Source organism: Corvus cornix, chromosome 3, assembly GCF_000738735.6.
Source record: "Corvus cornix cornix isolate S_Up_H32 chromosome 3, ASM73873v5, whole genome shotgun sequence".
Classification (NCBI taxonomy): domain Eukaryota; kingdom Metazoa; phylum Chordata; class Aves; order Passeriformes; family Corvidae; genus Corvus; species Corvus cornix.
In genome coordinates, this window is record NC_047056.1 from 93,321,240 (window position 1) to 93,335,313 (window position 14,074).

General features: G+C 33.0%; 1 protein-coding gene across 1 annotated transcript in view; it reads left to right on the top strand.

The window, feature by feature from the left end:
* The window catches only part of CSMD1 (CUB and Sushi multiple domains 1), a 1,117,781-nt gene that overhangs the window by 1,090,948 nt on the left and 12,759 nt on the right, over positions 1 to 14,074 (top strand). Inside the window, exons 60-65 of the mRNA XM_039568608.1 lie at positions 1,782 to 1,855; positions 4,860 to 4,971; positions 6,070 to 6,249; positions 7,868 to 7,912; positions 12,108 to 12,269; positions 13,297 to 13,409. Coding sequence (XP_039424542.1) covers positions 1,782 to 1,855; positions 4,860 to 4,971; positions 6,070 to 6,249; positions 7,868 to 7,912; positions 12,108 to 12,269; positions 13,297 to 13,409 — 686 coding nt within the window. The remainder of the gene's footprint in view (positions 1 to 1,781; positions 1,856 to 4,859; positions 4,972 to 6,069; positions 6,250 to 7,867; positions 7,913 to 12,107; positions 12,270 to 13,296; positions 13,410 to 14,074) is intronic.

Sequence of the window (14,074 nt, forward strand, 5' to 3'; positions counted from 1 at the left end):
TTTATATATTTTGTTGTGGCTGAGATACTGGTTGTGTGAAAGAGGCAGGCACTCTAGGAAAAGGTTGTAATCATGATTATTGAAAGCAGTCTCTATTTTTAAATGAAGACATAACAGTCAACAGAATTCTTTTATATGAATTAAAAATTCTGTCTGTGGTTTTTGCAAACTGGACAACTGTCTTACACCTATATTTGTCTACAGAGGCAAGAAGGCTTAAAAAAGCTAAATTTCAGGTCTGCTGCGAAGAATCAAATTTGAAAATGTAATAATGACATTTCTGTTTATATTTTATATAATATAATATAGAAGCACAGGGAAAGTAGTGCATCAAAGATAGAAGTTTTTCTTTTACATCATAGTTTTTATGTTATTGTTAAAGGAAAATATAAGATCTAACATATTTACAGATATAATTTCTAAGCAATTTGAAAGTTAAGAGCAGTGAACAATACCTAGAACTACACCTAAAAATACCATATAGTGCAAGCTTTTCTATTTCTGGATATCAATGATTTCCTTAGAATACTTTGAGAAGTCTTGCTTTGGGTTCTTCAGATGAGACCTATTTTAAAAAATCAATTCAGCTATATGTGTCTATTATTAGAAATAGCATTGCAGTTGTTGATAATTTTTAAAAAGTTCTTGAGCCGTTCAAGCAGCACAATGTTGGGAGCATGTTTGCTTTTTGTTCTTACACATTAGGTCAACATCCACCTAACTTATGAAGCCTTTGGTAAATATCAGTCCAGTTGAATTTTTATGCTCTACTGATCGTCAATATTGAAAATGGGAGTTGGCCAAGAATGAAATGAAATATCACATTATTGTAAATGATAAGTTCAATTTTTGCTCTACAGAAAACTAAAAATTGTTACAGATGAAGTATAGTCACAAGATGTGTTCTTCATAATTCAGTGACAGCACAAAGCAGACTCAGTTGCCGAGAGGGACTCACATACTACAGAAAAATCCACTGGATCAAGTTCTGTGCTGTCTAAGTGGTGGATATGACTGGGCAACCCCAAAGCCACCACCAGAATATGGGCATTACTGAGAGAAAACATAGTTTCAGGCTGCTTTGAATTACTCTCATGAAACTGAGTATCAATTAGTTTTACTCTGTTTGTATGGGCTTTTTCATGGAGGGAATTTCATTCTCCAGCAACAACTGAGGTAGTACCCCATTAGAAATTTGTTTTCTTGGTGGCATAGAGAAAAACCTATACAAAAATAAAAGGTATATTACTTGCTATAAGAAAGCAGGCTGGTTATGGGTTTAGGTTTTGTGGTTTGTGGATGGGTTTTTTCATTTGAGGGGTATGGGTTGGGTTTGTTTTTTTTTTTATTTCGGGTGGTTTTTTTAGAAATGCTTAATCATTAAGCTGTGCATTTGAAATTAAGAAAAAATAAAGATTTCTAAAGATTTCTCTATATATTCGAACTGCATCGAGAATAGTGAATTATACTATGGATTCAAAGAGATTTAAAAGGATAAGATTGCTAAAAATTAATGCAATTCTAACTGTAAAGTCTGCACTACCAGAAATACCTGCAAAAATATTTTAAAATAATGACAATGTACTGAAACAAATTACTATTATATACTTGGTAATTCAGTTGGAAATACAAGTGCAATATATAGAAAAACACACATTCCATTAAAAATTGAATTGTTGTCATCACTAGATATTGATGAAATTATTTAATCTTTGCAAACAGTTTTAGAGTATTCTTTCCATACCATAATAATATGTGTTGTGTTTCACATTTTGCATTAGATCCAGCTCACAATACATGTACAGACCCAGGTACTCCCCATTTTGGAATACAAAATAGTTCCAGAGGTTATGAGGTAACTTTTTAATTATTATTTATTATCTTTCTAAAATGAAAATTCATTTAATAATTACATAAGAAATTTAATGAGAAATGTTATCTGTAGTTTTAAACATCTGATACAAACCTTTAGAAATTTCCACCCTGCTTTTAATAAAAACTCATTCTTCATTCCAAGCTTTTTTAAAAACATTCAGCTTAAAGAAAGAACTTCTAACCCTGCAATATATCATGTGTTCAATCCTTTAGGAGACATCAGTAGGGAGGGCTGTTTATAAATTGATTACTTAATATGATATGACATGATATAATTACCTTGCTTCATGATCATAATTCTTTCATACATTGATGAATAGTCAGAAAATACCTAACTACCAAAGACCTGTGTGATCCAAAGGCCATGTAGTCCTTGGCAAAAAAGCCAGCAAGTGGCTTAAATGAATTAGAAATTCATGTTATATTTTATTCAGTCAGAGAAGATAAAATTATTCTGTGTTGTGTCCAGGTTCTCTGTGATGAATGTCCTTTCTATAATTTCCAAATTCCTCACAGGTTGTTAGTTTAATGAGTGACAGGCAGAAAAGTGACTGAGGAAATAAATGTAGATGCAACAATGACCAATCCACAGTCATTATATAGATTGATAAACTTCGTGTGGATAGATTTTTCAGGTATAAATATATGTGACTGGAATTTAAAATAAGTTCTGTTTGTGTTTCCTGCCTATTTCTGAACCTAGGGCAGTGTGCCCATTGCGACCAAGTTAGTAGAACTGTTTTCAAAAAAGTCCTTTCTTTAAGTTCCTCTGGTTATTGGTACCCTCCCTCTCCTGCAATTTTTCTGTATTTTGTTGCTGTGTCTGTCAGCTCTTTTCTTCACTTTATGCTCCTGCCTGGCTCACAGATACCAAGGCACTTCTCCCTGAGCCATATCTTGTGGCCTTACCCAAGGTGGTTCTGCTTCTAGTAATAGCTGTAGCTGCCTTTCTGATATCTCATCTTGATCCTGTACCTGTCACCCTTTTCTCTTCAAAGGCAACTCTAATCTTTGCACCTAATTTTGTTGGGGGTTTCTTTTCTCTTTTCTCCCCATTTTATCTGCCTCACAAATTGTCTTTAAGAACAGAATTGTACTGGCCAGTTAAGTGTTCTACTGTCGTTCATGTTTATGCAGACTGATCTTCTCTTCCTATTCACCCCTAGAGGCCATAGTAAGTCTTCATCTGTTCTGCATACTGCTTTCTCCAGTATGTGCTTTCACTCTCAGAACGCTATCTGGTACCACAACACGGAGACTTCTCTCTAATGGCGACGGAACTAGATTGTTTTGGGGTTTTTTCATATCTTATAACTAGGCTTCCTGTTTTTATGACATAGCCAAGCTTCTATAAAACACTTTCTAGGAGTCTTTCCTCATTATAGAAGTGTGATGACAGGCAGCAGATCTTTGAAGGGTTTCCCCCTGTCTACCAGCATCCTGTCTTGCCCCATTCATTCTGTGCCTTTTGTGCTTCACTACGCAGTGACTTATGAATGCCCGCAATGTTTTTCATCCAAGTATTATACAAAGAATGTGCTACTTTTGTTTTAACTTTCACCAGTACAACTCTTTAACTACCTTGAACCTATGTTACTTTTTGCTTGGTCTTTTGAAGCACTGAGAAAAGATTTGCATCTCATTATTACTGACAGATATAAGAATTGGCACAAGTAAAATGACTTAGACTCAAGACTAGCCACACTCCCTACTAAAGACATGCTATGTGTCCTTGGCAGGACAGAGAGAACAATATGTTTAAAAAATAGTTAGAAAGATGTGAGTCTACAAAGCCATAAAATAGGACCTTTAAAAAACACCAGTGATTTTCCCAAGCTACTTCCAAGAGAAATGGTTTAGCATTTGCTAAACATCTGTCATGATAAGCAAGTTTTATATAATTGAGTGTATAGATAACAGGTAGCGACTTTTGAATATACTAATTTGTAATTTCCATTGAAGTCCTTATGTGACATTTGCAGTGCAGAACTATCTGCCTTTCTATAACTGCAAGCTCTTACTAATACACATTGATCACTACTCATTCGCAACTTACACAATTTGTCTGTGTGATATGTTGCTTTATTCAATTAATATAATTTCCAATAATGTCAATTTTGTCTTATTTATTTATTTATTTATTTTTTATTGCCAAGATTTTTTATCCAAAACAAAAGCAATTATCTGATCAGCCCCGTATCATTAAACATCTTGGCCTGGAGTTACATTCTGGTTACTTTTGTCAATACCATCAATAAGTTCATTTTACTAGAACTCTCTACACAATCTCTTTCTCATCTCTTAAGAAAATTCTTTTTCACCTGCAATTTTGTATGTAGTTTTCATGCTTATCTATTCCCACTGGAAATCTAAAGAGCATTTCAGTTATTTCAGCTTTTCTTCTGCGGAAGACCATATCATAGCTGACCATAGGAAGGCTTTCCATGACTTCACACTGCTAGGTGAACATCTCAAATTAAAATTCAAACAAATGCAGTGTAAGAAGTCGTCACCTGGAGTTTTCTCTAGTGAATTTATTTGTAGATGAAACAGCTCTTCATAATTTTTTCTTTTCCCTCTAAAAAAACCCCATTTTTAGTCAAATCACACAGTGAAAAACCTTTGAAATGCTTTATGGTCAAGTTCTATCAGAATATATGCAGGGATGTACAGGAAAAAGAGGTATCTCAGGCATTTAGTTTGCTTCTCTCACGCTGACAAACTAATCAGCTGAAATGTACGAATAACATTCTTTTTCATGTGAACAGCCTTGTCAATATTTTTCGACATATTGCTCTTAAATAAGGTTATGAAAGAATCAATTACTCAACCATTTCATCACATTAAAAAAAATAGTTTAACTCTAGAAACTGTAAAAAGCAGATATTTTTATTTTTGAAAAAATCCATATTAACTTATCACTGTCTCGATATCTGACTACACGTGACGGATACTTCTGTCTAACATTCTGGTTTGATCCTTAGGTTGGAAGCACAGTCTATTTCAGATGCAGAAAAGGCTACCATATTCAGGGATCTACCACCCGTTCTTGTCTTGCTAACTTAACTTGGAGTGGCATACAATCTGAATGCATTCGTAAGTCTGGTTTCTATTCTAACGACTTAGAGCACTGGGCAAATTTAAGAGTTACAAACTGATACATGTGGGAATTCATAATAAATTCTTTGCTACAAAGATGGGAAGCTTTATTTAAAACATATTTTTAAATGGGGCTTTTTGTTGTTTCCTATTTGAAGACTAAAGGTGTATTTGGGATATTAATTTGAAGGAAGATTTTTCAGATTTTTTTTAATGAAGTTCAAAATAATTCTATTAGTTTTACTCAAAAAAATCTGTCCTTGTTAACCTACTGCAGTAGCTACTTTAATTAAGCTAGGATTTTTTTGTGTGTGTGTATTGGATTAATAAAGAATGGAAAGTGACCTGAAATATGCATGGGACTATTTAGTTGCCTAGTATTTTGTGAATCATAAACTAGAACTCAGCAAAATCCATCTTTTCTAGGCTATGCATGGTTATGCAAATCATTAGTATACTTATAGCTCTGTGTGAGTTGAAGGACATCAAATAACTATCGTGTTATAATATACTGACTTAAACTAGAAGTAATTCATTACAATGACCTTAGATTCTTATCCTGTTCTAAATTATCTTTGGGTCGTTATAAATGAACACCATGTGGCACAGAGGAAGAAGCATACTGAGTAACCACATATGTTATAGTCAATGTTCTATGACAAAACATTCATGTGGAACCTTTATTTCAATTGAAATGCATTTATTTATCACAGTAACCACTCTAATTTTCAGAACACAGAGTGGAAGTGATGCTTGAAGCTGTGACAGTAAAATAAGTCACAGGACCAATCATTGCACCGTGTACAACGGCATGTGCTTCCCCTCATTTTAGCTGTTTTCTGATTGCTATCATGATTCCATTATGGTGTATTCTTGAAAAATATTTCCATCCCACAGTAACATAACTGTACACTCTGAGTGTTACTCTTACAAGTAATAGCTACTTGACATTGCTAAAAGCTATCCAGAGTTGTCATGCATTTATTTTTGCTAAAAGCTATCCAGAGTTGTCATGCATTTATTTCAAATTGCCTACTCTAATCCTATGGGAACTGCTTACCACCATGACTTCTAACTGTAAAAATCCCTTTGCAGCTCATGCTTGCCGGCAGCCAGAGACACCAGCACACGTAGATGTGAAAGCAATAGATCTTCCTACTTTAGGGTATACTTTGGTGTATACCTGTCAGCCAGGATTTTTTCTTGCTGGTGGATCAGAGCATCGGACATGTAAACCAGATATGAAATGGACAGGAAAATCACCTATTTGTAAAAGTAAGTCATTATTCAAGTGATTTGTTGGATCCTACTTGGTTTGAATTAATTTTCTTGGACATTTTTATTTTCTTTAATAGGATTAATTTTTTGCACTTACTATTTAATGACACCCATGACACAACAGCTTTTACTCTATGAAAGAAACAGTGAAGAAATCAAAGTGAGCATAACATCTAGAAATCATGGAGGAAGACAAGGGGCTAAGTGTGTGTAAATGCACAGGCACACATACATATGTTTACTCCTAACAACAGCCAAAAAAGCCTAAACAATATAAAGTACTACATTTATCTTTATGTCACAGTTTTAAATAGTATTGCAATGCATTCAGTGCTTAATGTATGATTTTCTATAAGAACAAAAAGAGTTATTTAATATCTTAGCTTTTAGATTCATGCAGGTATGCTTTTAGTCTAAGGAAATCTTATAAAATAAAAACGAACAATAAAGTAAGAAAAAAAATCTTTGCACTAGATTCCACCTTTATATCAATGTAACTTACATATAATTTTCTAGGGTAGATCTAATTATATAGATATGAGGTCTGAATTTGCATTTCACATGCGAGTAAACAAGGCTATTAGTTCTCAACTCAGAAAAATAAAATTATATTTAGAATATGAATAGAAGGAAAATAGTCAGATGCCATGGGAAAGCTGTTTGCAGTATGATTTTTAATTCTAATATATCAAAGTACGCTGAATAGTTTTGATGTTTGAGAAATATTTATTTTTCTTTAATGTAAGGGCAGACTTCTTTGATTCAGCACTGTCATATGAGCTACATATCAGAATTTATCTTTATTCTGTGTCCCTAAAGGATGATTTTTCATAGATACTGTATAATTAATTATTTTTGGGGGGGTTTTTGTTTTATTTATTGAAGATAAAATACAGTACAGAGTTCTATAAGAAAAGCATTTTTGAAATTGTATTACAGTCTTTAGATGTAATTCTCATTGAGTGTCCTACATTTTTTGTACTTTCTTGATCAGTCTAATTTATGAATTTCTGCTCCTAAAGACCAAATCTTCCAATGGGACACTATCCTTTCTAAAGTGCCAAATTATGAGTCCAGAACTTGATCTGGATCAATGGACATAGCTTTGCTGAATGTACCAGAAATATAGCAAACTACACCCTTGTAATTCACAAATTGTGATCTTTTCCCATGATATCTGATCCTGTTATATGAATCAAGCTATCTGGCTCTTGCTGATTTGTGTCATAAATGCACCAGTCTTTCTTAACACAATTTTTACTATATTTAATATACTATTATTCATAATTAGATATAATATTTGTCCCCTCTATAAGGCTCTCTTTTATAGCACTGGGACTGATATAAAAATTTTAGCCCTAAATGTATGAGATACTTAGCTAGCCCGACAACTTTCCACAGTAAATATGTTGTTTACCTAAATTATTTTCTGATATTTTTGTGCAAGTTTAAACATGTACTCAAGACAAGTTATTTATGTTTTAAAAATGGCTCTATTGGATAAGAGATTATTCCATCCAACAGGTATTGTTTTAGCATTCTATTAAAAAAAAAAAACATACAAAAACTACACAAATATGTTCATGAAAATGATAATTTGTCTTTTTACTTGTAGGTAAAGGAGTGAGAGAAGTTAATGAAACAATAACTAAAACTCCAGGTTTGTATACAAGAAGAGCTTTAGATCTAAATAAATTAAATTGATTTACACCCAAGGTTGTTATGGATAATAAAACTATTTCCAATATCTTAGTGAAGTATTTGTTACTAATTTCCAAGGAATATAAACGTTGAGGTCTTTCATAATAACAAGTGATGTGTGAATCCTATTCTATGCATTTCTTTCACAAACAACTTTTAAAAAAAATCTGTAGTGAGTGCCAATTTTTTGAATTGCACAAAATCCCTTCTCAAACAAACAAAAGAAGCGTACATACAGAAGCCTCAGATTTGATGTAGTTTTATATCAGAGAGATTGCTATAATGGAGAGCCTTATAATGAGTGTATACTATAATTGCCGGGATTAGGTTCAGTCAAAGTTCTGCCCTTAGCATTGCAGATGTTGTAAGTATAAAAAACCCACCCCAAAAACAGTTTTGGAAATATTCTTGGCCATCATTTCACAGAAACTCTCCATGTACTCTAAGATAGGGTTTCCAGTACAGTGTGGACTGCCTGCAGGTAGCAAGGCAGGCAAATATTACTGCTACTTTTCTATGCCACCTCATGAACATGTATGCAGTTAGCCTATTCCTCCTGCCAGTGGCAAAATAGACAAATGCATCTAAGAAATCCTTATTCAGAAAATGAAAGTCCTAATTCTTTTTTATTGATTTATTTAACAATGAGAAGAGTTGTCACCAAATAAATGAGCTTGCAATTCTGTATTTTGATTTTTAGTAATGCTGCAGGGAAAATAAGATTAATGGTTCACACTCATGGCAATTCACAGAAGGACTCTGTAGATTAGATGGGATAAAAAGGTATTTCTGCTAATAATTAACCTTCCTGGAGAGTTTATTAGTGAGAGTGTCAGGTGAATCCATAAATGAGTTCTTCTGAAGTACATTACTTCAACAGACTCACAATAAAGCAGGATATAGTGTTCATTCATTATAATGAATATACAGTCTTCATTTATTGGAGGCTTCACCTCACCAAATACCTAAGGTATGCATTAATCTGCTACCACACAGGTTTTGAAGTTTCAATGCCAAATTATATTGTAGATCTAGGCTCCAAATATATTCACTATGCAGTGTCAGTATCAATTCACACAATATCATGTCCCTTATAACTAGTTTAGATAAATACTACCTAAAAGCTATTAAAAAATATTAAATGCTGTGATTGAAAGTGCCAATAATAGTAAACAGAAAAGTGAAACTGTAACAACTGACAGTAATTAGGGAGAAAAAGTTTTAAGTGGTTTTCAAAAAACAACTCTGCACTATTATTACGTGTTTTAAAATTGTTAATTCTCTTCAGTATAGAAGATTATATATTTTTGAAATACTTTCTTTACATTGTTAACTTGAATTTTGATACAATTTGATATGCCGCTATCTGTATTTTATTAATTAAGCTAATATTGGTAAACTACAGTTTCTGTAACAGAATAGATTAATGTTCTGATTTTTCGCCTTTAGACAACTGAATGCAAGTTATATTTATTGTGGGGTTTTTTTGTTGCCAGAGTTAATGTCTTCATAAGCAATAGTAAACATTTTTACATGATTGAGTATAAGTTGCAACTAAATCCTTCTTAAAATATCCATGTGAGAATTAAGAACTATATTACTATATTTGGTTTCCATGGTTCTCACTGCTTTGCATAGTCTTCACAAAAATAGTTAGGAAGCTGTTTTAATGAGTAGCCATTTGTATCTGTAGATACAAAAATGCTGCTAGCAAGGATTTTCTTGCTATTTTCTAAGTCCGTGAGAGACTTTTTCTCTCTCACAGAAGAGGTAGCAGAGAATGTAAACAATGAAATACCTGCAGCCTTAAAAAGTCTTGTTTATAGTACAGTAGAAAAATATTTTGACAATGGATGTTTTAGGATTTTAGTCAATCACCCCAAGGGGTGGCTGATCCTTTGTCCAATTAGACTATGAAGAAAAAAGTCTATAAAAGAGTTTGTAAAACAATTAAATAAATCAATCTTGCTGCACAATTCCTGCCTGCTGGATCTTCTCTCCTCCTCCCTACAGCTGCAGGACACGGTAATGTACCTTAGGGCAATTTTTTTCTTTTAGTATTTTCCCAATTTTCATGTTCTGAGAACAATCAGTGCAGTATTGGAATACTAATAGCCAGTTCATTTTTCTTATTTTGCCTTTGCCCACAGTGGGTGGAAAAGGCAGAGACCTTGTAAGTGTTCAGCACAATTGTCTCAGAACCTCTCCAAAGCAGCCTCCCTGGGGACTGCAGCACTTGCGTTTTAACATTTAAAAAAACCCATGACTGGGGAAGCAGTAATAAAGTTTTTTCCCCTACTGATTCTGTTCATCTGCAGCAAGTGCAAATTCTGTAAATACTGAGTCATTGGTACTATTTTGCAAAGCTTAACAGCTCTTATTGATAGAGTGGTTAGACAAACTAAGTACTGAAGATGCTGAATGTGGTGAAAGTGTGGAGTCCTTTATAAAAGTCTTGCATAGTACCTCTCTGGTTCATACCACTAATACTAGATGTTCACGTTCATGAGAACATTTCAGACACACAATTTTGATTAAAAACATAGACAAATAAAAATAATTGTAATATTTATTTTCCTAAATACCAAGTTTCAAATTTAGCTATGCCACTATTGTAGCAAAAAATGAGAAATGCATAGGAAAAAGAGTCTGAAAGACCCTTTGCAGAATCCATGTATTTGCATAAATTATAAAAATTCTAAGGACTGTGACATACCTACTGAAATGTAATGCTTCAGATTTTTGGTAGTAAGTTGAGGTAACCTTGTGTAAAGCCCCACTGACTTTTACTTTGGAAATGGAACACTTCAGGCTATTCAAAGGTGTTACACTCAGCCATTTAATAGGTCTCTGCTCATTTGGAATCCAGTGATAGAACCAATAACATACTAATGATGTTTTCAAATCATTCTACACTGAGCTTGAACATTTGCTTGTGAATTCTGCACAACTTGAAGGCAAAAGACATGGAAGAAGCTATTTATCTTTTAGTCAACAGCTAATCAGCCCTCTGATTTTCAGAGGTATTGCATGTCAGGTATTATTTCCCTGTGTTTCTTTTTGATTCATTTTTGCAATAAGTGATTAGGTAGAGGGGGAAGTATCCATGGAATTTATTTAAAACGGATACAGAGAATACCTGCACTGATAAGTTTTCTTCAGTAAAGATGGCTGCCTTTATATGTGCTCAGTTTGACAAAATGCAAAAAAATCCAATTATTTAATTTAAGATCTTAATTAGAAGAATGCGAAACTTCTAATGTCAATCTTTAGCTATTGAAAAAGTATCATTTGTAGTGGTCATGGATAGTAAGGGTGAATTTTAATACTTGCTAGGCCTTTCATTTTGTTAAGGCATGAAGTGATTGGTTAAACAATTTAAAATACAGCATTTAACAGCTACATAATTTATTTTTTCTGTGTAGAGGAAAGATACCAATAACGTCAAATAAATAATCCAAATACATGTACTTCCAATAATTCATGCTTCATTTTGTAGGATTTATACTTCAGATACTTCAAACTGCAGTCACTGAGAAATGGACCTTTATTTTAAATTTTAAAAAAGCTTCATTCTTTGACAACTTCACTGTTCATAGTGCAATAATATTGTATGGAAAACAGCTTTGAAGTCTAAAAAATTACTGATATTACTGTACCAGAAATTCAATCAATTCAGTTGAATATTCAGTTGATACTCAATTGAAAATCACACACAGTGCTGCTTCATGAAATTCATGAAACAAACAAAAAAAAGGGATAGCCTAAGACAGTGTTATCTTCCATTAATCTTTGGTTTCAGAATATTATTGTCCTTTCTTTTCCTCATACCTTAAAGGTACAGGGTTTAGGGGAAGAGTCTATTATTTTTCATAGTCTTGAGGACATTCACTGAATCACAAAAGCTATAAAGTATGAGGTTATTTGAGAACATATTCTGCGATGGACAGGTGTAGTATATTATAGGCAATTGTGTGGAAAGGCCATTAGATATGTTGTCTTTATTGTTGTTAAAATTTTTATTATAATACCTCCTTAGAACCGTGGATTGATTGTCTAAAAAGAAATTAAGACCATAAGTATGGCTAGAAAGATTGTTACTTCATTGTAGTTTACTTCTTCCTCTGTTTCTTTCTTTCCCCCACTTTATTTAGTTCCTTCAGATGTATTTTTTATAAATTCACTGTGGAAAGGGTTTTATGAATATTTAGGAAAAAGACAGCCTGCTACTCTCACTGTTGATTGGTTCAATACTACAAGCAGCAAAGTGAATGCCACATTCATCGAGACATCCAACATGCAACTCAAACTATCAGGTAGGTTCAGAATTTGGTGTTAAAGAAGCCGTTCTTATTTTTTTTTTTTAATCTGTTCAGTTTTGATGCATTTTCATCCAAATGGAAAATGAAACAAAAACTTTATATTTTCATTAAAAATAATTTTATTTTGCAAAAGGAAAAGTTTTTACATAATGGTCTGCACAGGCTTGTCTCACTTCATATGCAGTCACCCATCTATTTAAGCTATTATATTTCAAATAGATATTGAGGAAGGGTTTATTCATCTCAGGCTGTTGGATAGCATTGGTGTTTTGAACTCACAGGAAATACTGAAGCAGCAGACAAAGTCTATATAGGCATATTAAGAATTGTATCATTGAATTAATCAACAGTGATTAATATCTACCTTTAAACAATGTGGTATTAATAATGGCATAGCATAAAACAGGCACAGATAATTAAATAACTTTGTAAATTATGCATACCTTACAAGCAACATCATGCATTCCTTTCTGCAAATCTAACTGTGAAGTTCCGATTTAGCCTCTCATCACATATATTGAAAAGAACATTATCAGCTATCACTATCTTTTAAGGTCAAGAGTTTAGAGAGAATTGCAGTAGTTGGTTGCCAAACAGGAATTTTCTTTCACTGCACTACTGATATCTACTGTAGCAATATACTGTTGTGATGACAGTAAAATCCATTTTTTTCCAAGTCAAGGAAATTCCAGGTAAGGACTTCTATCTGTATTCAGAATTACTGAAATACTGTATGAAGAGACAACTACTCATGCCCTGTTATTTATAAAATTGAACAGTACAAACCTATCTTTGCATGCTCTTATCAAATAGGATGAGTCAAAGGATGAGTTAAATAAGATAAATCCATTACAGTACTTTAAATCTTGAGGTTTTCCATGTTATGAAATTCTGTTATTACAGAACGTTTTCTTCAAACTCTTTTAGTTCTAAAGAAATATACTTAGATTTGAAGGGATACTTGAACAAACTGGTTGAAAATTTGTTTAAAAGGCATATCTTGCCTCCTTTATTTTAATAGGTGTTTACAAGAAGGAAGAAGCCCATTTGCTCTTGAAAGCTTTTCAAATTAAAGGACCTAGTGACATTTTTGTAAGCAAGTTTGAAAACGACAACTGGGCACTAGATGGTTATGTAAGTACCCAGCTTGCCATGGATAAAGATTGCTGAGATTAAGTTCTGAAGTAATTTGTGATTATCTATGTAACTGTGTCCATGTTTTTGTATTACAAATATGTAATCCAGCACTCTGAATGTCACCGTAGAGATTGGATTACCTTTTTCTTTCAAAAATATGTATACAAACTTCTATCTGCTGTACTTTGATTAGAATTTTTAGTTTATGAAAGAGAAGGGGGAATGAATCAGCATATTTTTGCCTTCCTTCCTTAGGTGGGAGTGAGAATTTTACCTTTAGAAATATTGTCCCTTTTTGGTTTGGTAAACAGTTTACTGTAACAAAAGTACACCTAACCTTGAAATAAAACAGTGTTGTTTTACTTTTTGGATTTCTTCTTTCTACCTCATGATACTTTCTGTGGAAAATAATTTTAAATCTGACAATTCAGCAGGCTTGTATATCTGCATACTCATTCAATTATGAGTACGTCATTTCAAGAATTTCAAAACCCAGCAATATACATTAGGTATTTCAAAATCATTCCGGGTGTTATTTTGAAACTCAGTTTAATACTGTTGCAAATAAATAAATTATTTAAAATAATAAATGTTGGATAAGCATAGAAAATTCACTAATATTTTAAAGGCTAAAAGTGAAAATCTGGGCTCCATATTATCTA